Source organism: Dryobates pubescens, chromosome 9 (assembly GCF_014839835.1).
Source record: "Dryobates pubescens isolate bDryPub1 chromosome 9, bDryPub1.pri, whole genome shotgun sequence".
NCBI lineage: Eukaryota > Metazoa > Chordata > Aves > Piciformes > Picidae > Dryobates > Dryobates pubescens.
Window position 1 is genome coordinate 26716 of NC_071620.1, and position 22048 is coordinate 48763.

General features: G+C 42.4%; 1 protein-coding gene across 1 annotated transcript in view; it reads right to left on the minus strand.

The window, feature by feature from the left end:
• Positions 1-407: 407 nt before the first annotated feature.
• Positions 408-22048, minus strand: part of LOC128897421 (INO80 complex subunit C-like) — a 38845-nt gene continuing 17204 nt past the window's right edge. The window contains exons 2-5 of the mRNA XM_054164062.1: positions 15766-15876; positions 12809-12920; positions 6105-6172; positions 408-1086 (exon numbers count right to left, since the gene is read on the minus strand). Of these exons, the coding sequence (XP_054020037.1) occupies positions 955-1086; positions 6105-6172; positions 12809-12920; positions 15766-15876 (423 nt within the window). The 3' untranslated portion in view covers positions 408-954. The remainder of the gene's footprint in view (positions 1087-6104; positions 6173-12808; positions 12921-15765; positions 15877-22048) is intronic.

Here is a 22048-nt window from a genome sequence, read left to right on the forward strand (position 1 = left end):
CCCTTTAAGCTAGACTTACTTCAGGAAATCTCATGTTGGCATGTATTTGTCAGCACCCCTCCAGACAGAGTCCAAACTCTCCTTCAGTCTCCCTCTTCTAAAAACAGTGATAACATTCAATTATTATCAGTTATTCTTTTGGTACCTCATGGTGCAAAGTTCAGTGTACAAACGTAGGAGGTCTTGCTTTGATGAAGTGGAATTTGTGGTTTTTTTAGCATTGTTTTGAAAAAGTCTAAGAAATTAGTACCTTTTAGTACTAATTAGTATTAATATTGTAATAACTGGGAAAGGTAGAAGAATAGTCAAATGGTGAAATGGAAGCACTCAGCTACGAATTGTCACATTTAAGGGATTTGATTCGATGCTGCTATCCAAAAAACAAGTTTGAATCTAACTTTATTTATGCTGATATTTCTTCAATGCAAATATTTGTGTGAAGCTGTTAATTTCCACAGATCTCAGTACTGTAAACAGTCATCACAACAGGAGCACTTACTGGGTATTTCAGTTTCATTTTACACATGGGGATAAACCTCCTTTTAAGCAAGTGGACAGCTCATCTAGCAAGGCACGTTTAGGATTTGGGATATCTTGGTACCTTTTCCTTAATTCAAATGACTGTTTATTCTGAGCCAGAGCAGTACATAAAATATACAGGGTGTAGATGAAATCCTCCCTCTACAAAAATGAATCTAACTTGGGCATTATGGTGCAGATGCATATCCTTAAGGCCTGAGCCATTCTGTTCACCAAAACAAATTGCTTACAATCTGGCAAACTAACAGATTATCAAAATGAAATTCAGATGTTCTTTAAATCCATGTATCATCAACTCCTTCCAGATGTAAAAAGTCCATACATAGTTTTAATGAACCTCAGTCCTGCAGTCAGTTTCCATCACAACTCTCAAAATTAGCGCTCTTCACAAGCAATATACAACATTTGGTCTTTTCAGGAAACAATACTTGTTGCCTTCCTTAGAGCTAGGTATCCTGTCACCACATCTGAAGGGAGCATCCGAATATATGCAAATTCTTCTATAGTACTAAATCTGAGCTTGCTCTGGGGATCTGTGTAATTTGCCTAAAAAAGAAACAATGGCAGAGATGTTATTCAAATAAAACATTGAAACAGAATGCTAAAAAAGTCTCTAATTGCAACACCAGAAAATAGTGAGTTTCTTTTCCCAGTAGCAACACTGCTCTTCTACCAGTTTATAAGTTTATACTTTTTTTAATTTCTCCTTGTGTCAGAAATGTGGAGACGTTAATAGATCCCTTTAAAATCACAGTAGAAACACACTAAACTTAAGAGAGGGCTAAAACAGTTTCATATAAAACACAGTGCATAAGAAATTCCTCAACTCTCTAAACTGACCCTAGCAACTCTGTGCCTTGTGCAGTCTCTCTCAAGGTGAGTGTCCAAAGCGCTGGGCTGCTGCCAATACATTACCCACAAAGAGGCTGAATTATGGGTGTTCTGATACCTCTGATTTTCTCTTCCTGTGTATAACTTAGCTTTTTATTTAAAGTGGTTGTTAAAGCAAGAGAGTTCTGGCTTATGGTTCTGTGACTGAACTGCTAATAAATTTCAACTGTGTCATGCTTTGCTACAGATGCCTGCTTTCAGGATAGCAGCCTGGACAGCTAACACTGGGCAACGCGTATCTTCCAAAAATCCTTCTATATTAATAGCAAGAGGAGGGCACTCCCTGGTGGACATGGAGGGGAACGTAGTAACAAAAGATGAGGAAAAGGCAGAGGTACTTAACACCTTCTTTGCCTCAAATTTTAATAGCAGGACATAATGTCTTCCAGACAGCTGGCCTCCAGAGCTGGCAGATGGAGCCAGGGAGCAGTATAGTTCCCCTGTGATCCAGGAGGAGGTAGTCAGAGATCTCCTCAGCTGCTTGGATCCCCACAAGTCCATGGGACCAGATGGGATCCATCCTAGGGTGCTGAGAGAGCTGGCAGATGAGCTGGCCAAGCCACTCTCCATTATTTTTCAGCAGTCCTGGCTCACTGGAGAGGTCCCAGATGACTGGAAGCTGCCAACGTGGTGCCCATCCACAAGAAGGACTGGTTGGATGAGCCAGGGAATTACAGGCCTGTCAGCCTGACCTCAGCGCCAGGCAAGATTATGGAACAGGTCATCTTGAGTGCAATCACACAGCACTTAGAGGATGGCCAAGGGATCAGGCCCAGCTAGCATGGATTTAGGAAGGGCAGGTCCTGCCTGACCAACCTGATCTCCTTCTGTGATCAGGTGACTGCCTGGTGGATGTGGGGCAGGCTGTGGATGTAGTCTACCTGGACCTCAGCAAGGCCTTTGACACCGTCTCCCACAGCAAACTCCTGACCAAGCTGTCAGCCCATGGCTTGGACAGGAGCACACTGTGTTGGGTTAGGAACTGGCTGGAGGGCTGAGTCCAGAGAGTGGTGGTGAATGGTGCCACATCCAGCTGGCGGCCAGGCACCAGTGGTGTGCCCCAAGGATCAGTGCTGGGCCCCATCCTGTTCAATATCTTTATTGATGATCTGGATGAGGGCATTGAGTCCATTATCAGTAGATTTGCAGATGACACCAAGCTGGGGGCAGGAGTTGATCTGCTGGAAGGTAAAGGGGCTTTGCAGAGGGACCTTGACAGGCTGGACAGATGGGCAGAGTCCAAGGGCATGAGACTGAACACATCCAAGTGCTGGGTTCTGCATATTGGCCACAGCAACCCCTCGCAGTGCTACGGGCTGGGGTCAGAGTGGCTGGCGAGCGGCCAGGCAGAAAGGGACCTGGGGGTACTGGTTGATGGTAGGCTGAACATGAGCCTGCAGTGTGCCCAGACAGCTAAGAGGGCCAATGGCATCCTGGCCTCCTGGCCTGTATCAGGAACAGTGTGGCCAGCAGGAGCAGGGAGGTCATTCTGCCCCTGTACACTGCACTGGTTAGGCCACACCTCAAGTACTGTGTCCAGTTCTGGGGCCCTCAGTTTAGGAGGGATGTTGACTTGCTGGAAGGTGTCCAGAGAAGGGCAACAAAGTTGGTGAGGGGCTTGGAACACAGCCCTATGAGGAGAGGCTGAGGGAGCTGGAGTTGCTTAGCCTGGAGAAGAGGAGGCTCAGGGGAGACCTTATTGCTCTCTACAACTACCTGAACGGAGGTTGTAGCCAGGTGGAGGTTGGTCTCTTCTCCCAGGCAACCAGCACCAGAACAAGAGGATACAGTTTCAAGCTGTACCAGGGGAGGTTTAGGCTGGACTTTAGGAAGAAGTTTTACACAGAGAGAGTGTGCACCATGGGCACCATGAGTCACCATCATTGGAGGTGTTCAAGAGGAGACTTGATAGGGTGCTTGGTTGCATGGTTCAGTTGATTATGTGGTGTTGGTTAATAGTTGGTTAATGATCTTGAAGATCTCTTCCAACCTGGTTTTTCTTTTCTTTTGTTTTCTTTTCTTTTTCCTCTTTTCTTTTCCTTTTCTTTTTTTTTTTTCTTTTCTTTTCTCTTTTTTCTTTTTTTCTTCTTTTCTCTTTTTTTCTCTTGTCTTTTCTTTTCTCTTCTTCTCTTTTATCTTTTCTTCTCTTTTCTTTTCTCTTCTCTTTTCATTTCTCTTCTCTTTTCATTTCTCCTCTTTTCTATTCTTTTCTCTTTTCTTCTCTTTTCTTTTTTCTTTTCTTCTCTTTTCTCTTTTCTTTTCTCTTCTCTTTTCTTTTATTTTCTCTTATTTTCTTCTCTTGTCTCTTCTCCTTTTCTTTTCTTCTTTTATCTTTTCTTCTCTTTTCTCTTCTTTTTTCTTCTCTTTTCTTCTTTTCTTTTCGTCTTTCTTTTCTCTTCTCTTTTCTTCTCTTTTCTTTTTTCTTTTCTCTTCTTTTTCTCTTTTCTTCTTTCTCTTTCTTCTCTTTTCTCTTCTCTCTTTTCTTCTCTTTTCTTCTCTTTTCTCTTCTCTTCTTCACTTTTCTCTTTTCTTTTTTCTCTTCTCTTTTTTCTTTTCTTCTCTTTTCCTTTCTCTTTTCTTTTATCTTCTTCTCTCTTTTCTTTTTTTTCTTTTTCTTTTCTCTTCTTTCTTCTCTTTTCTCTTCTTTTTTCTTTTCTCTTCTCTTTTCTTCTCTTTTCTTCTCTCTGTTATCTTCTTCTCTTTTCTCTTCTTTTCTCTTCTTTTCTTCTCTTTTCTCTTTTTTTTTCTTTTCCCTTTTCTCTTTTCTCTTCTTCTCTTTTCTGTTCTCTTTTCTTCTCTTTTCTGTTCTCTTTTCTTCTCTTTTCTCTTTTCTTCTCTTTTTTATTTTCTTTTATTTTCTTTTTTCTTTTCTTTCCTCTTCTTCTTTTCTTTTTCTTCTCTTTTCTTCTCTTTTCTTTTCTCTTTTCTTCACTTTTCTTTTCTCTTCTTTTCTCTTTTTTTCTTTTCCCTTCTTTTCTTTTCTTCCCTTCTTTTCTCTTTCTCTTTTCTTTTCTTTTCTTCTGTTCTCTTTTTTTTTTCTCTTTTCTTCTCTTTTCTCTTTTATTTTATTTTATTTTATTTTATTCTTTTTTTTTTTTTTTCTGCTACATTTGGACCCTGAGTGCCTGGGAGCAGTGTCAATTTCCTGCCATCCTCTCCCCTTCAGTATTGTCACAGAAACCTTGCACTCAGATGAGCCTGGGGGCAGCACAGGATGCTAGGCCGGAAGAAGGCAGGTCTAAGTGTATTGCCTCTCCACCTTCAGCCTCCAGGACATCCACCAACTGTTCATCATTGTATTACCAAGTGCCAGCCAAGGGTCTGTGTCATTTGCACATTTCTTTAACAGAGGCAGCTGAGATCCCTTAACATGTTACTAATAACATAAAAAAAAAAAAAAAAAGGCCAAGAAGAGCTGGATCACTACCTCCATACAAACAGCTGAAGTGCAGGACCATCTACCGTTTTTATATTGTAAAGGATCTGTTGACCATGGTAACAATCCAACTGACTGCCTGGACTGATAAGACTTAGCAGAAAATTGTTATTTGTAGCTTGGTTTATTACAATGAAATACTACAAGATTAACTAAATGTAGTCAGCTAACAGTCAAGCCACCAGTTCATTTCCCAGCAAATGCTCCCATGTAAGAAAAACCCAGCCAAGTAGACTGCTTTTTAAATGTTCACGACTGTGTAATAAACTAGTCAAACAATATCTGCAGTTTGTATTGTATATCAATGTAGGCTAAAAATACTATGGCACTTCTTCACTATTCTGATGCGTCATATTGGGCTGTGATGTTTGCACATACTAACGTATGGTAAAAGCACATTTATGCCATGACTTCAATCTGAAAACACACTTTACCACTAATTCATCAATAATTAAAACATGAATCAAATCACTGGGGGCTGCAGGTGAAAAGTGGAAAGATACACTGTTACTAACAACTATTTTGTTCTAAGTGAAAATATTCATGTCACATAGGAACTGTGTCAGCAGCATATACAAATTTTTTGTAGGCAGAACTCAAGTGCTTTACTTCTGTTTTGTGCCAACAGAATCTCTAGGGAATTCAGGCGCCAAAACGTACCTGAAGAGACATTTTGTGGCATGTGCAAACCATATCTAACTTATTTTTTCTTGAACAAAATTATGTAGAAAACAGCCCATCTGTGACACATTGGCGATGCATCTGTCAAACTCCCAAGCCCCAGCCAAGTGTCTGACTCAGGTTGACTTGTTTGAAGAAAAGTTTGGGAGCAATGATAACAAGCTGGGGGCTTTTTAACCTGGGACAATCAATATAACTTTGCCTAATCACATGCTTGGAAATTGCTGAACTTTCTCTAGCGATACAATGAAACACACTCATCATGGAAACTTTTAGCCTCTGTGGTTAAACCTTGGTAAAGTTAGCAGTTAGCAGTTAGCAGTGCTACCAGCTTTTGGTGTAAGCAATCTAACAAATCAGAAATGATGGGGACCAGTGCAGACTCTGCAGGGGTTTGGCACTAAATCACTGGACAACTGTTAAGTTCAAGGCTGAACAGGAACCACAGTAAGCACATCTTTTACAGAAACATGCACCAGCTTTATTTCATTGTGAAAAGTGAGAGGAAAGTTTTGAAGAGAAAACTAAAATATTTATTGGTTAAAAAAGTACTTACTGGAAGTCCTGAAATATCTGAGTATTTCTTGGCAGGCTTAAAGGACGGAGGAGCATCAATATTAAAATCTAGAGAGAAAAAAAAAAAGGAAAAGATAAATTCAGTGTGCTATATACATTTTAAAATGTCAACCCCAAATGTAAATAGCTAATATTTTTTAAATGCTGCCTTTACTTTTTGTATTAACTACCAGTGCTAAGGTAAAGAGCTAAGAAGCAAAATTATCTCTGAAGACATTTAACCTGTTAGCCCTGTAACCAACATCCTGATTCTGCTCCTCTCTCTAATACAAGGACTTCAATAAGCAGAACTTCCCTCCCCAAAAGGAAGAATGTGACAGCTATTTGAAATATGCTGATTTATTCCAAATCTTAATGAATTCCCTTGCAGTTATTTGCCATTATCATACACATGCAGTATGTTAAGACCATGAAACACTGCTCAAGATTGCAGCTCTGAAACACTATAATCCAGAGAAGCAAAGTAATCTTTTAAATCAGTTAAATCTTTACACAGGTGCCTCTTTAAGCCCAGTCAATGATCCGTAAAATTGTCTGAATGCTTTAATTAAATGATGGCAATTGCTGTTCTTTGGTGTCCTTTAAATAGCAGCTTCCATTCATCAACATTTTTAAGATAAGAGTTGGTATGTTTAGGTAGTTAAATCCTCAATTTTGGATCTTTACAAAAATATCTTGCAACTGACTTGCTTCTTTCGTCCTTCCTGATCTCCTTTGCACCTCATTCAGATGCTATGATCAATTCAAATGTTCCATCCATATCAGATTTCTAGTTCACCATCTCATAACTAAAAAGACTCTAATTCCACAGACAGCTGGTTTTAAATATGCAACTGAATTTCTGCCAAGAGGGCCAATGGCATCCTGGCCTGCATCAAGAACAGTGTGGCCAGCAGGAGCAGGGAGGTCATTCTGCCCCTGTACACTGCACTGGTGTGGTGGGTTAACGCCCTTTTCTGAAAACAAAGCTGGGTGGAGGTTTGCGGGTACTTTACCCTCCCTGTGGGGCGTTTTCCCCTAGGAAGCTTCAGTCTGTTCCACTCCCCCCTCCCTGCCCAGCTAGGGTATAAAAAGCAGGACGTCATAGCTGTTGGCTCTCCTTTTGGCTCCTGCCTCTGCTGGATGAGAGCTGCTGCATCTGCCCTCCTGCTCCTCAGCCACGTGGCCGGACCTGATCCTTCTCCCTGCTGCCTCCACACCTCCTCACAGAAAGACTGGTTTTGTATTATTCTTTCTTGTCCCCTTCCCATCCATCCTTGTTCCTTGCCCCTTGTGAACCTTTCCTGTTATTGTTATATATATATATATATATATATATACAGTTTAAAGAAAAAGTTCTTCACCTCTCTACTTCCAGGCCGACTCCAGATTATTGTTTAGTGGATTTGCTCCTCACCCTTTTTTGTCCCCCCTCTCTGTTTTGGGGGGAGGAGGGGGAGTGGGGGAGAGATTCTCAGCCTTTTCCCTATCTGGGCTTTTGACTCCCAGCTAAGGCTCAAACCACTACAATTTTTTGGCGCCTCCAACGTGGGGTTTGGAAATTAATCTTGCATTGGGAGAGCAATACTTTGTCTGAAAAAGGGACTGGAAGTAGAGATGGCAATTTTAAAGAACCTGATAGTCCAAGCCTTTGCATGGGTGTTTGGCTGGATCTTTTGGACCCACATCTACAAATTAATAACTTACCATGTGGTGTGGTTAATGATAGAGATGCTGCTCAACTGGATAAAAACTTTACCAATGAAGCTGGGCATGTACCTCTTGAATTCGTTGAATTTCACTGTCAGTGGTAACTTTTCTAACATAGGAAATTATCCTGAAGCAGGCTATGAAGCCAATGGTGTAGATAAAAGTGCCTGTGATGGAAAATTGCTTTACATTGCAATATACTCCATATGCTTAAATGTAATCCTTATAGGGACATTTGCTGTGACCATGTTGGGTGGGGGACAAGCTAACCCATTAAGAGCTGTTTGGAGGGTGATAATACACTCCTTTGCACTCTTTAACGACTGGGGGCGTGTCTGCTGTGGGTATTGTAAGCACTCTGTAAACAGAAAGAGGGAGGGGTCAGGTTGTAATGAGTGTGCCAGATCTCAGCCTGAGCCCCAGGCACAAGGGGCTGGTCCAGTAGTGATGCTGGTCTGGACAAAGAGTTGGCCAAACTCGATGGAACACACACTCTCTGGGCCCGGATACTTAATGCCATCAAGAGCCGGTACCGCTCAAGAGATGACCTGCCCTGGGCCCCAGTTAGATGGACAACTATGGAACAGGGCATTCGGTATCTGAGGCAGATGGCTGTGATGGAAATAATTTATGGGGATGGCCAGCTCCCCAGAGACCCAGATGAGGTGCCCATGAGACGGCCCTTCGTAAAACAACTCACCCAGGGTGCTCCTCAGAAATATGCTCACACATTAGGAGGGATACTCCTGACTGGACAGGATGGAAGTCCTAAAACTCTCTGTGAGTTTGCCAGTGATTTAAGGGAATATGAGGACAGCGTAAATCAGAAACCCCTGATCTCAGCCATAGAAACTATGGCTAAAGACATTGTCAAAGAGATCAAGACCTCCATGTCTGAACTGAAAAAGGGGAGCGATGCCTCCTTTGCCCCTTCTCCTTCAGAATGGGTCCAGGTTTCAGCAATCAGGAACAGACGACCTTCCCCCAGAAGATCACCCCAAGCCAGTTGGGGGATGTCAAGGGTGTCTCTGTGGAGGTTCCTCTGTGACCATGGAGAGGACATGGACACCTGGCATGGCCAACCCACCTCTGCCCTCTGGAACAGAGTGCGGGAACTGCAAGGTGGGCACCACGGGGATAACTCATCCAGGAGAAGGGCTGCCCCAGTTTCCCGGAGTCAAGAGACTCTTACCCTAGCAACACAGGACCCTGTGACAAGTGTGGACATCGCTGCCAGCATTAGAGGTGCCCTACCTCCAGCCAGGTGGAAGCCAGGGACAACAGAGTATACTGGGATGTGTATGTGAAATGGTCTGGCACTTCCTCTTTCCTTCCCTCTCCGAGACTTGGTAACTGGGGGAGAGATCTCCCGGCCATGGGCCTGATTGGGCCCAAGGCCACTGGGGGATAGGCAGTCTCAGATCTGGCCAGCTGAGACCAGCCTAATAGTGGGGGGGGGAAGGAGGAGCCCTGGGGGTTTTGGATGTACCCTCAGGTGGGGTTTGGGGTCTTTCTGGGTTTACTTTGGTTCCTTTCTTGTCACTATGTTTCCTTTTGTGCACACTCACTGTTCTCTATTTAAACTCTCCACTACTTTTGCAATCCATTTGTCTGAGTCGTTATTTCTGCGCGTGGTGGGGAGGGGGTCTGCCCCAACCCATTACAACTGGTTAGGCCACACCTCAAGTACTGTGTCCAGTTCTGGGCCCCTCAGTTTAGGAAGGAGATTGACTTGCTGGAACGAGTCCAGAGAAGGGCAACGAAGTTGGTGAGGGGTCTGGAGCACAAGCCTATGAGGAGGGACTGAGGGAGCTGGGGTTGCTTAGCCTGGAGAAGAGGAGGCTCAGGGGTGACCTTATTGCTCTACACAACTACCTGAAGGGAGGTTGTAGACAGGCAGAGGTTGGTCTCTTCTCCCAGGCAGCCGGTACCAGAACAAGAGGACACAATCTCAGGCTGCACCAGGGGAGGTTTAGGCTGGATGTCAGGAAGAAGTTCTACACAGAGCGTGTGATTGCCCATTGGAATGGGCTGCCCAGGGAGGTGGTGGAGTCACCATCACTGGAGGTGTTCAGGAGACTTGATGGGGTGCTTGGTGCCATGGGTTAGTTGTTTAGGTGGTGTTGGATTGGTTGATGGGTTGGACTTGATGATCTTGAAGGTCTCTTCCAACCTGTCTGGTCTATTCTATTCTATTCTATTCTATTCTATTCTATTCTATTCTTTTTCCACCTTCTTAAAAAAAAAATTCTTGTCCATTTACGATTGTAAAGAAACAGCATCAGCGGCAGATTGTCAGTTAGAATAGCATTTTTCTGTAACAGCTGTACCTAAATCACTTTAAAAAATGGCAAGCTATTTTTGGATAAAGAACCAAGTCTGACAAAACATATATGTATATGCTTGATTCTGAAATGCCTCCACTTGCTTAAGTAAAATCAGAGGATCCCATTCTGCACGCAGCTATGTTCAACAGGATCTTACTTTATGAGTAGATTAAATCTATATTATTAGCTAGAAGATTAGATAGTAGATTATATCTATATATAGAGAGAGAGTAGCATTGCTGCTGTAACTCTGCCCCTGCAGATGCACACCAGCTAGGACTACTAATCACAGTATCACTAAGGTTGGAAGAGACCTCAAAGATCGAGTCCAACCTGTCACCACAGACATCTTGACTAGACCATGGCACCAATCCCCTCTTGAACACCTCCAGGGATGGGGACTCCACCACCTCCCTGGGCAGCACATTCCAGTGACAAATTACTCTCTCGGTGAAGAACTTTCTCCTCACCTTGAGCCTAAACCTCCCCTGGCACAGCTTGAGACTGTGTCCCCTTGTTCTGGTGCTGGTTGCCTGGGAGAAGAGAACAACCCCTTCCTGGCTACAATCACCTTTCAGGTAGTTGTAGAGGGCAATGAGGTCACCCCTGAGCCTCCTCTTCTCCAGGCTAAACAACCCCAGCTCCCTCAGCCTCTCCTCACAGGGCTGTGCTCAAGGCCTCTCCCAGCCTTGTTGCCCTTCTCTGGACACCTTCAAGTGTCTCAATGTCCTTCTTAAACTGAGGGGCCCAGAACTGGACACAGGACTCAAGGTGCAGCCTAACCAATGCAGAGTACAGGGGCACAATGACCTCCCTGCTCCTGCTGGCCACACTATTCCTAATACAGGCCAGGATGCCATTGGCCCTCTTGGCCACCTGGGCACACTGCTGGCTCATGTTTAGGCAGCTGTCAATCAGCACCCCCAGGTCCCTCTCTGTTTGGCAGCTCTCCAGCCACTCTGACCCCAGCCTGTAGCTCTGCATGGGGTTGGTGTGGCCAAAGTGCAGCACCTGGCACTTGAACTTGTTGAATGCCATCCTGTTGGACTCTGCCCATCTGTCCAGTCGGTCGAGGTCCCTCTGCAGAGGCCTTCTCCCCTCTAACTGACCAACATCTGCTCCTAACTTGGTGTCATCTGCAAATTTGCTGATGACTGACTCAATCCCCTCATCCAGATCATCAATGAAGATGCTAAAGAGGATGGGGCCCAGCACTGATCCCTGGGGGATGCCACTGGTGCCTGGCTGCCAGCTGGCTGTGGCACCATTCACCACCACTCTCTGGGCTCAGCCCTCCAGCCAGTTCCTAACCCAGCACAGAGTGTTGCTGTCCAAGCCACAAGCTGACAGCTTAGACAGCAGTTTGCTGTGGGGGACGGTGTCAAAGGCCTTGCTGAAGTCCAGGTAGACTACATCCACAGCCTCCCCACGTCCACCAGATGGTCACCTGATCATAGAAGGAGATCAAGTTGGGGAGGCAGGACCTGCCCTTCCTAAATCCATGTTGGCTGGACCTGAGCCCTTGGCCATCCTTCAGGTGCGCAGTTATTGCTGCCAGGATAATCTCCTCCATCACTTTCCCTGGCGCTGAGGTCAGGCTGAGTGGCCTGGCGTTACTGGGTTCCTCCATCTGACATTTCTTGTGGATGGGCACCACATTGGCCACTTTCAGTCATCTGGGACCTCTCCAGTGAGCCAGGACTGGAGGAAAATGATGGAGAGCGGCTTGGCAGCTCATCTGCCAGCTCTATCAGCACCCTAGGATGGATCCCATCCAGTCCCATGGACTTGTGAGTGTCCAAGTGGCTCAGCAGGTCCCCAACTAATTCCTCATGGATTTCTGGGGCACTACACTGCTCCCTGACCCCATCAGCCTGCTCAGGAGGCCACTGGTCCTGAACTCCTGCCTTGCTGTTAAAAATTGAGGCAAAGAAGGTGTTCAGGACCTCAGCTTTTTCCTCTTCTTCAGTCACAGTGTTCCCCTCCAGGTCCAATAAGGAGTGGAGGTTCTTCTTGCCCTTCTTTTTAGTGTTAATATATTTGCAAATTGCTTTTTGTTGTCTCTCACAGAGGTGTTCAGCTTCAGTTCCAACTGGGCCTTTGCCTAATTTTATTCCTACATGATCGAACAGCTTCTTTAAACATACCTCGAGATCACAACTGTTAATAATGTAGTTTCAACTGTGTAGAACTAAATAGGAGATGTAGAATTTAAATCTCCCAAGAAACTAGGATAAGGGTTTAGGTGGGAAGCTTGGGTTTACATCTAAGCTACTGCAGGCATGTGGCTTAGCAGAATCCATCTGAAAATATTTTTTAAAAATAGCCAATTAAGCAGAAGACATTTGGGCAGCATAAAGCAGTTAGAGTGTGACAAGAACCTGATTGAAATAAGGAGTTTCTGACCTGGCTTGGATAAATACATTTTCTTCAATAAATTCTACCCCAAAATGTATTTGAATATTCTCACAATACTACAAATTGTTTGCTTTCCTCTACTTTCCACCCAGGTCTGTTGAGTGTGCTAGCACTTGTCTTACATGTACTACTGGATCCCCTTCAAGCAGGATACTACATCATGATGAAATTATTTAGTTTTGTTGTAAAGAAAGTTATTTGTGTGTATTTTAATATTTATAAATACATCTAAAGCATCTATGCAGCTTACAGCTAGGATCATTTAGTTGCCATGGCAATGCCCTTTCCGAAGCAAGAATTTGTTTTAGGTTCTTCCAAGTCCTGTTCTTCTTGCCAGCTGCTGCTCCACCAATGCTGGAATGCTAGAATTAAAAATATGGTGCTTAGAGAAAAAAATAATAAAGAACACTACTTCAGAGCATGAAATTTCTATTTCATAGTCTTTCTTATATGCCTCATCTTGTCACGAACCATGTGTTATCCTCACTTAGGATTCACTCATTTCAGCAGGCCACAAGAAAAATCAAAGCTTTTTGGACTGTCAGTTAAGCATGTTTATGATTAACTGAAGGAAATGAAAATCTTCTCACATGGAAATAGAAAATCAATGTGCTTAGGTTTAGCCTGAGATTACAGGATTCTGTACATACTTCCCATAGTATTAAAACCTATTACTTTTAAATTGTGTCTAAAATTGTGATGACAATGCTAAATTTTCTCTTTCCTTTTTATGGCACATTACAGCTGCAGCTCTAGCTCTTTTACATGACTGTAGAAAACACAACTGATCTTGCAAAACATAGTGAATACTATGAGAAACTTTCTGGAAATTTCATTTTTCTTTCAAATGATAGTGGAGAGAATATAAAAAGAGTAATAAATGTTGTTGGCTGCTGAGACAGTTTTGCATTTTGAAAGGTACACTAATAGGCAGCTTGCCACAGGTACTATAATGGTAGTTTCAGCTATCAAATGTGATTACTACAGGTTAATTTATTTATGTCCCTTCAGAGACAGAAGTTGCACAACCTACTATACTACTTCTAAATGATCTCAGGACACAAATCTACAGCTTCACTTTAGAAAAGGTCTGTGAAATTGGGAAATTGTTATTTCTGTTAATAATTACTACCTACCATATTAGTCTCATCAAAACCCATCAAATTCTTCTAACACACTTTTGCTCTGATTGGTTTATAAATTAGCCTGTTAAATTGCTGAAGATGATAGGAGGAAAGGATTCAGTGAGAAAGACTATCTTCAGACATGGGATATACTCAGAAAATATGCTCATGAACTGGTGATGTGATGAGTTTTGGCAATGGATACCCAATATACAAAATACATTCAAATGTTTGCTCTGAGGGTAACACCTCCAGAATTAGGGTGACAGATCTAGAGACCATTGTGAAGCAGAGGTTGCTGGAATATAAGCTAAAAATAAATGTACTACCACATTAATAATTCAAATTCAGTACATGAATTTGCCCCAGAATATTTTTTTTCTCAGTAATCTGGTTTCTCAAAAGCAACTATTTTGTTTATATGATCTTATGCCTCCTAGAAACAGGGCTGACTATCACCTCACATACCTAAAATCAAAAAGCAATGACTGCCAAGCACAAGTGAACCAAACTACCTCTGCACTAGTCAAGTTCAGGGGAACTTGGAGCTAAGACAGGCAGAGATAGTCATTACTCTACATAGTTGTCCTGTCTCCTTTCCTTTCCCAATTGCCAAGGGATGCAGATTTCATTCAGGAAGTTTAGGAAGAGGTAATGTCTTCCCTCTTCTCTGCTTTTAAGCCTATCCTCTGCAATGAGGTAATAGAGATAGGCATTACTTGAGTTCTTTTCTTTCTTTTATGGGAAATTAGGCAAAAAGTCATCTAAATTGTTACTAGCACTTCATACCAACAAACAGCTAGTTAAAACCCAATACATTTTTAATAATTAGTTACTGTATTGAAGGGGACAATTTTCTGTTTTTATTGTAACTGCCTATTATTTCTGAAGCAGTTGCTAAAGGCTCTGTACATTCATTATTAATTCAAGCATGCAGACATTAGTACTGCCTCTTTCCAAACCATGATGTCCCTCTAGAAACTTAAGGATCAGCACAGGCCTCATGGATATTTAAATCCTATACAGAAGCTCCAGGGAATGATTCTGGGTGAAAACTGAGCTTTTCAAATAAGCCCCATTTCTTAAAGAAGCTGGTATTCACTGGAGGCTTAGCAAGTGAAGTGCACAGTCATTTGAATGCTTCTTGTGACAGAAGTCACCTGTAAACCACACACAGAGCAACTTGCAAGTCAGATTAATTCTATACTCAATGCCAAACCTGTGCTTAGAGAGCTGTGTGATGCCCAATTACTCAGGTTTTATGCTGTGGGATATTGTATCTCACACATGGAAATTTTATCATATAGAATGAAATGTGGGATATAATCTTTCTTTTCTAAGTACTGGCTTAAGACCAGCAGCCTGAGAAGTTTGCTTATCTAAAAAGCATTTGCCGAGTGTTATCGATGAGTTCACCCTGGCATAGCAAGATGAAAGCAAACAAAAAACCAAACCAAACCAAACCAAACAACAAAAACATCCACTCCAAAACTCAGCAGTGACAGCACTACTAGCTGTAGTTTTCCTTCACTTTCTCCCCCAACATAAACTTTGGAGTGCTTTAGCAGCTTGTATTTCATCTGCTGTCAGAGTTTATATGACTTCTGGATGACAGCAGAACAGGATTCTGGGGAGCATGAAGTGTTTTCTTCTAAATCTATAATTCCTCTAAATTACCCTAAGGACACCACAGGGCTGTTAAGTTTCATGGACCAAGACAGGAGCAAAATGCCAGTTGCTAATGATTCTCTGGCTGATTTCTAGTGCAATTGCTTTGAAGCTTTGCAGCTTCTCTCCAGCTGTGGTAGTTTGTGAGATACTGCATTTACCATGATCTGGTAGGTTCTCTGACTCCGTTTCAGAATTTAATATAATAGTTCTGCCTCTGGACCAACACCATTTTCATTCTACAAAATAGCGTGTGTGGACCATATACTGTGGCACTGACTTGAGGTGGATTTCTTTAAAATTCTCAACCTTTTGCTTGGCCATTAAGCTGATTTTCTTAACACTTATATTCTTAATATGGGTATGTTTTACTGGAAGATCTCTGGATTTCAAATTGTTAACATAGTATACACACCACGAAATTTGGATCTTTAAATGGTAACAGCTTGACAGTTGTTTCCACTGATCCTGTGCTGGAGTCTGTGTTCAGAAATTTGTTTTCGCTCATGGCCTCTCCACCTGCACTCTGAAGAAAAAAAAAATACAATCTTATTGCTTGTTACTTTTAGCTATTTTAACTTGAGACAGGACTGTCTGCTACATTACCTACCTGTTACCTTCTTGGCCTTCCTATCTCTTTTGAATCTTTAAAGATGTTGCATGCCATCAATGCAGAAGCATGAAACTATAGTATTTGTCAAGCAATGTACAACGGACATATGAATAGAGTGGTCAAAGCTTACTGACAAAAAAACAGCATCAGGTAGTTTCAGTATTAATGAAAGCCATCTCTGTGAAGTGCAAGACAGCTTGTGAAACCTGAAAACAGCAGAAATACACATTGGTCTCTTTCAGAATGGTCTGTATTAAGCACTAACAGGAATATATAGAACTGATTAAAAGGTTTTTTCAAGGTTTTAAAGAAACTTGGTTAATAGCTTATATTCCATCCTTGGGTTCAATCACGCCTGATTGAGGATTGAGAGAAAAAAATCAGAGATATTATTTTCACATACAAACCTCAAAACATCTACACAGGTACTCGCTGTTTCTAGGCTTCTCTTCATGGTTTATTTATTTAGCAGGACATGCAGTTAGAGAAGGTGTGTGTGATGAGAAAGCTAATAAAATTGCATCCTGATACTTCTGCATGAATGAGTTTACGTTGTTTTTTATTTTGTGAGCACCTTGAAGTCTCCACACTAGCAGAACTAGCCCATGCTACACAGAGAAGTGTTCCTTGTGAAATCCCGACCTGCACTGAAGCCAATGAGAATTCTGCCACCGAATGTGGTACTCCAGTCAATAGCATTTCATACCAGGATTCTTATTTCTTTAAGAACAAAGAGCTGATCTAAAAGTGAAATCAATATTTACTAACAGGTGGTTAAAATGTTTCTCTACCTTCAGACAGATAACACTTAGAATGAAAAAAAAAGTTTTCCTATGAAAACCTGTACTGAAAAAACTACTGTTTTGATACAATACTCTTTTAAGCAGGCAGGAAAAAAAGATCATTATTATTAATTACATGAAAACACAAAAATCACCTTGTGAAAATGATGATTACATTAAGAACATGAGAAGTGCCTCAACAAAGATAAGACTACTGTGAACGACTGGCCTGATGTGTCAGCTCTGCCCACCAAGATAGCAATTGTCCAGGGAGCGTGGGGGACTGCTAAGAGAGGCAGAGGTCGCTCAGCGCCAACCCCTGTAAGCCCACTGGGAGGCACCTGAAAGTCACATATGCATTGTAATGTGACAAGGGCATGGGCCAGGTGGAGCTATGATGAAGGAACCAGGAATGGTATAAAACCCCTGAGTTATGCCAGCTTAACATGGGGGAACATCATCTGGAACATCTCAGGCTAGAGGCAGTAGCCCAGGAATGTCTACCCCCCATCACCGAAGATGGAACCTGAGGTGGTAACTATTTCTCCCACTCTTTCCACTCTCTCTCCCTTTTCTTTACTTTCTGTTTTGTTTGTAATAGTCTACCTCCTCCATTCTTTTTGCCTCCATTCTCTCTCTCCCCCTTTTCTTTCCCATCTTTCTCTGTTTTGTTTGTAAGTAGTTTGTGTCTTAATTTCACTCATGGGAACGTTCTAAAGAAAGACATCTTTTTCCTGATTTCTGGATTGAGACATATGGCAAAGGCCATGATTCAACATATCACTCTCCATGTGATTACAAGGGAAGTGTTTGTATTCTGAACTAAATGCACAGGTAATTTCAGGATTAGGAACTAGACAAATTGAATTCTTTTTTAGGGAAATACATCCATTTTTCAGCAGTGCCCATTTTTTAACATAGCCAAGAGTGGTCTTAGATATTCAAAGTATGGTATAAAGAAGTATTCAAGTAAAATAGTCATGTTTTCAATGCTTTATTAAAATAAAATATATGAATAGAGATTATTTATTTTCAAAACAACTGTCAGTCCTCTGTAAGCTCATAGTAAAGCAGATACTGGCATAATAACATCAGTGGAAGCAACATTGAAGTATGTAACCTAAAACTGATTCCTCCTGTGCTGAGTCTTTAAGACTGTGACTGACAGAGAAACAAGAAATGCAGATGGATGCTTAGAAATGTGCAGAAAACAACATCTTCAGCAATCCCGTGTGAAGCGGTTTAGGTTAGGGTTTCAAGCTATTCTTGTGCATGCATGCTTCCAGCACTTCAGATTTTGGCAAGAAACATGAAGTTAATCTTGAGAAAGCCAAGGCTTGAGATACAAGGTTATTTTTGACACATCACTTATCTTTGATGCTGCTCATCATCAGTGTTACTTCCCCAAGTAGAGGAATCAACATTCACAGCTACTCTTCATAAAGTTCTTGCCTTTCATTTGGTACCATTTGGTCAAATTTAAATCCAGTCCTAAAGGTTTTTTGTTAATTATTACTTTTTTCCTTTGAAGTGGTCTTCTAAGCATTCTGCTGTTTATGAAACAGGTTTTAAGTAGCATTTCAACAATTTTTCAAAACAGTATCTAGTATTTTGAGACTGACAAGTAAAAATAGTTTAATAAGTAAAGAGAAAGAAGCTCCTTAACTTCTGGAGCCTAGTACACTTACATATTACACTCACTGGACTTCAGTGGGTTTTTCTCTGTGGATTCAGTGATAATTTTGCTGGTGCATTAGGAAGGAAAGTAGAAGAACTATTCCAGGCAGAATAATTCCTGAATATAAATTTTTACACATTGTTTCTTTTCTGGACCAATCCCTAAGGAATTTCAGGTACTAGTGCTGCTAAGGATTGGGATAACCCATGTTATAGGACAGATACTAATTTTGCTTGTGCTAGTATCCTTTGCACAGGCAGTAGGAGCAGCAGAACCCAGGGCAGCAGCTGCTGCTTTCCTGAGCCATGTGGACACCTAGTCATCCTCCAGTCCCATTAACAAATAATGCCAGCAGTAGCCAGCTGGATCTGTCATGGACAATTTGAGACATTGGTTTCCTGTCAAAGGCAAAGAGTGCAGGCTGGTGTACAGGACTGTAAAGCAGTTTGCATACTGTTCAAGTGATACCTTGACTTCAGAGCACTGTGAAATAGTGAGAAGTAATTGAGACAGAGTACTATCATCCCAGTTAAATGCTGAGAACTGAGAAGAAGACACTCTGTGGAGGCATGCCACTTCAGCTTGTATGAAAACTCTGGGTTTTTAGCAGTAGCATTATGAAGAGAGATACTCAGCTAATGGGCTTCTCATTCTGGAAAAAAAACATTAAAGAGCTGAGTAGAAGCACTGCTTCCAGAATCATGTGCCACTGGATGGAGGAATGAAGTCTAGTAAGTACAGAGCTTTGAAATGCTCTTTCTGTGCAGCATGCAGAAGTCTCAGGTGACATCCTTACTGGTTTTATAGCCACCATCTGAAAAGTGTCTCAACAACTACAAGTCTGCCCAGCCCAAATTTTAAAATAGCAGGATTTACAGCATAAGAAACATCATTTAATGGTTCAGGTTTGGGTTTTGAAAGCTTTTTTAAAGGTGAGAGGGAGATGTCAAATGAATTTCAACCAATATGGATTTACTTTTGTACTGCAAAATCCATGGTTCCTGAAAGTAGGTAATACAGTGATAATCAAAACATCATTTACATACTGAAAGAAGATTCCTCAGTGAAAAACCACTATCCAGTAAAGATAATCTTTTAACTTTCCACATTAGTTGAAAAACGTCTCTCAAAAGTGCTTGTTTGCTTAGTCATTCAGTTTGGAAGACACATCATTCTTCACTGTCCTGTGTTGGGGCAAACAGGTATGAATTCAAATGTAGTCCTGTGAAACAATGGCAGCCTCTGAGCACAGTGAGGAAGTGCCTGTCACTAGGGAACTACTGATCAGTGTGCACTGTAGTCCCCACCATGTAGTGGGGTAACTTCCTCTTCCTGTCCAGCCCACAACCAGTGCCCAGCACATTTTCACTACACAGTCAATCCCTTAACAAACTCCTTCACCTTAGAATAATGCCAAACATTTTGCAGCAGGGTTAGGAAAGAAGTGGAATCGTGGACTGAAACTCCCGCAAGCTTCTCTAAAGCTTCTTTTAACTGATCTTGTAATGTAAACATCTCTTATGGGGAGCTCAATATACACTTCAAGTAGAGGAATAGTGATGCAGCTTTTAATGTGAACTTTATAACTGAACTGTGTCTTTTAAATGGTGGATTATTGTCATGGGTTCTTTTCAATCTGCTGATGAGTATTCAAACACCATACTGACATCCTGCCAGCTTTAGAATGAAAGTGCCAGCCATAGCAAATATTGTGGGGCTTGTAGTTTGGATTGTAACATGAGAGGTTTCCTCTTTGCAGTTGCTGCTTCTGTTTCCTGTTTTGGGGTATTGGTCTTTTCTGCTGGGCTGGCTGTGGGCTTGCAGGGTGGAAGAGGTTGTATTATCCCTAGTGTCTGCTGCTGCTTCTGCTATGCTTTTCTGTGAAACAGCCTAAGGTAATTGTACCTTGTATCATTTCATTAAACACTCCTTATCTGAACCCATTTTTTGCGCGTGTTACTTTCCCTCCCATCTGTGGGGTGGGCCTTGCTTGTGAGAGCAGGCTGTCTTAAACCAGGACGGGTATGTAACTAGGTGTGAGAGACTACTTGTCCCTCCTTGTTTGACTCAACAAAGACAAAATCACTTGCTGCTTGCCCAGACAATATGTGTTGGGCAGAGCCACTGGAAAGAAGGTGCAAAGATCATGTAGGAATCCTGTCTCCCAATCCTGGATGCAAATCACCTTACGATTGCATCCTGATAACACTGGACTGCAGTTGGCCTACAACAATGGCCCAAGGACCCAGCCATCACGCCTTCAGGACAAGATCATTTTCAGCTATCAGATACCCCCAGGAAGGGAGGATGGTGAGACAATGGACTCACCACCTGTTTCCTGATGTGTAATGAGTGTGTGGGCAGGTTAGATGGAGAAGGGGAAGGTGGAGGCACTCCCCCCCCCTCCATCTAGACCCCTGCCCAAACACACAGAAATGCACAGAAAGATTTCCTGGGGAACGATACCTGTATATTTACCTAAGGAGGATTTCCTGGCTCCTGAACTCCTGAGGGACAATGCTTGGACACATACCTAAGGACTAAAAACTGTATAAAAGACTTGACCACTACTGGCTTAGCAGAAGAAAAATGCAGAAGAAGGACCTGCCGCTGAGAAGGAAGGAAGCAGGTCCTAAGTCCCGCCTGCTGCAACTCATGGAGCTGACCCAGGCTGCCCGAGGACCAACATCTCTTCTCCAGCCAAAGCCTCAGCACTTTTCTCTGCAGACCCAGGCTGCCCAGGGGGACCACATCTCTTCTCCAGCCAAAGCCTCAGCACCGTTTCTCTACAAACCCAGCATCTCCTGCAGCACCTTCCTCACAGACTCAAACTGTCTTGGGGGGGGGTGAGGGGTGTGGTAATAGAATTCCTTTCCTCTTCTCTCTCTTCTCTCTCTCCCTATTTTCTCCCTCTCCCCTTTTTATTTCCATTTCATTTATGTAATAAATAGTCTAGTTGTTGATATTTTGGCCTCGCTTGTGCCTCTCATTTCACAACATGGGAATATTCAAAAGAACTGAGTCTCTTTCCCTCTCCGGACCGAGACACTAGGGCTCAGGGAATTTGTGCTTTGATAGTCACTCATCAGAGTATGTTTTTCTGCAAAGGTCATTGGAAATTATAACAAAGACTTTAGAGTGGATTTACATTTACAGGCTACATCTGTACTGGCAAATGAGGGTGTGATTTCAGCTCAGCTAAACATGCATGCACTAGTTTTACACCCAAACCAATAAAAACACTACAGCAAAGACTGCAGATAAGCTGTCAGTAACTATGTTCATACTTTCCCATCAATTGGCTATTAATTGCCACATGAATCCATGCTACCTTCCCCTCTCCTCCCTCTCCTAGTATCCTCCTTAGACAGGTATAGAGCAACCTTGACTGCAATGGCATGTTTAACAAGTTGTAGACAGTGGGTCAAGGGCTTTTTAGAGGACCACCTTTGCAACTTTGTTCCCTCTGTAAAACTCTGTTTATATGCTTTAGCTGAATTTTAACTATTGCCACCATGTAACAGGTTGGCAGAATCTATCCCTCTTGGGATAGTCTCAGGCTGCACCAGGGGAGGTTTAGGCTGGAGGTTAGGAGGAAGTTTTACACAGAGAGAGTGATTGCCCA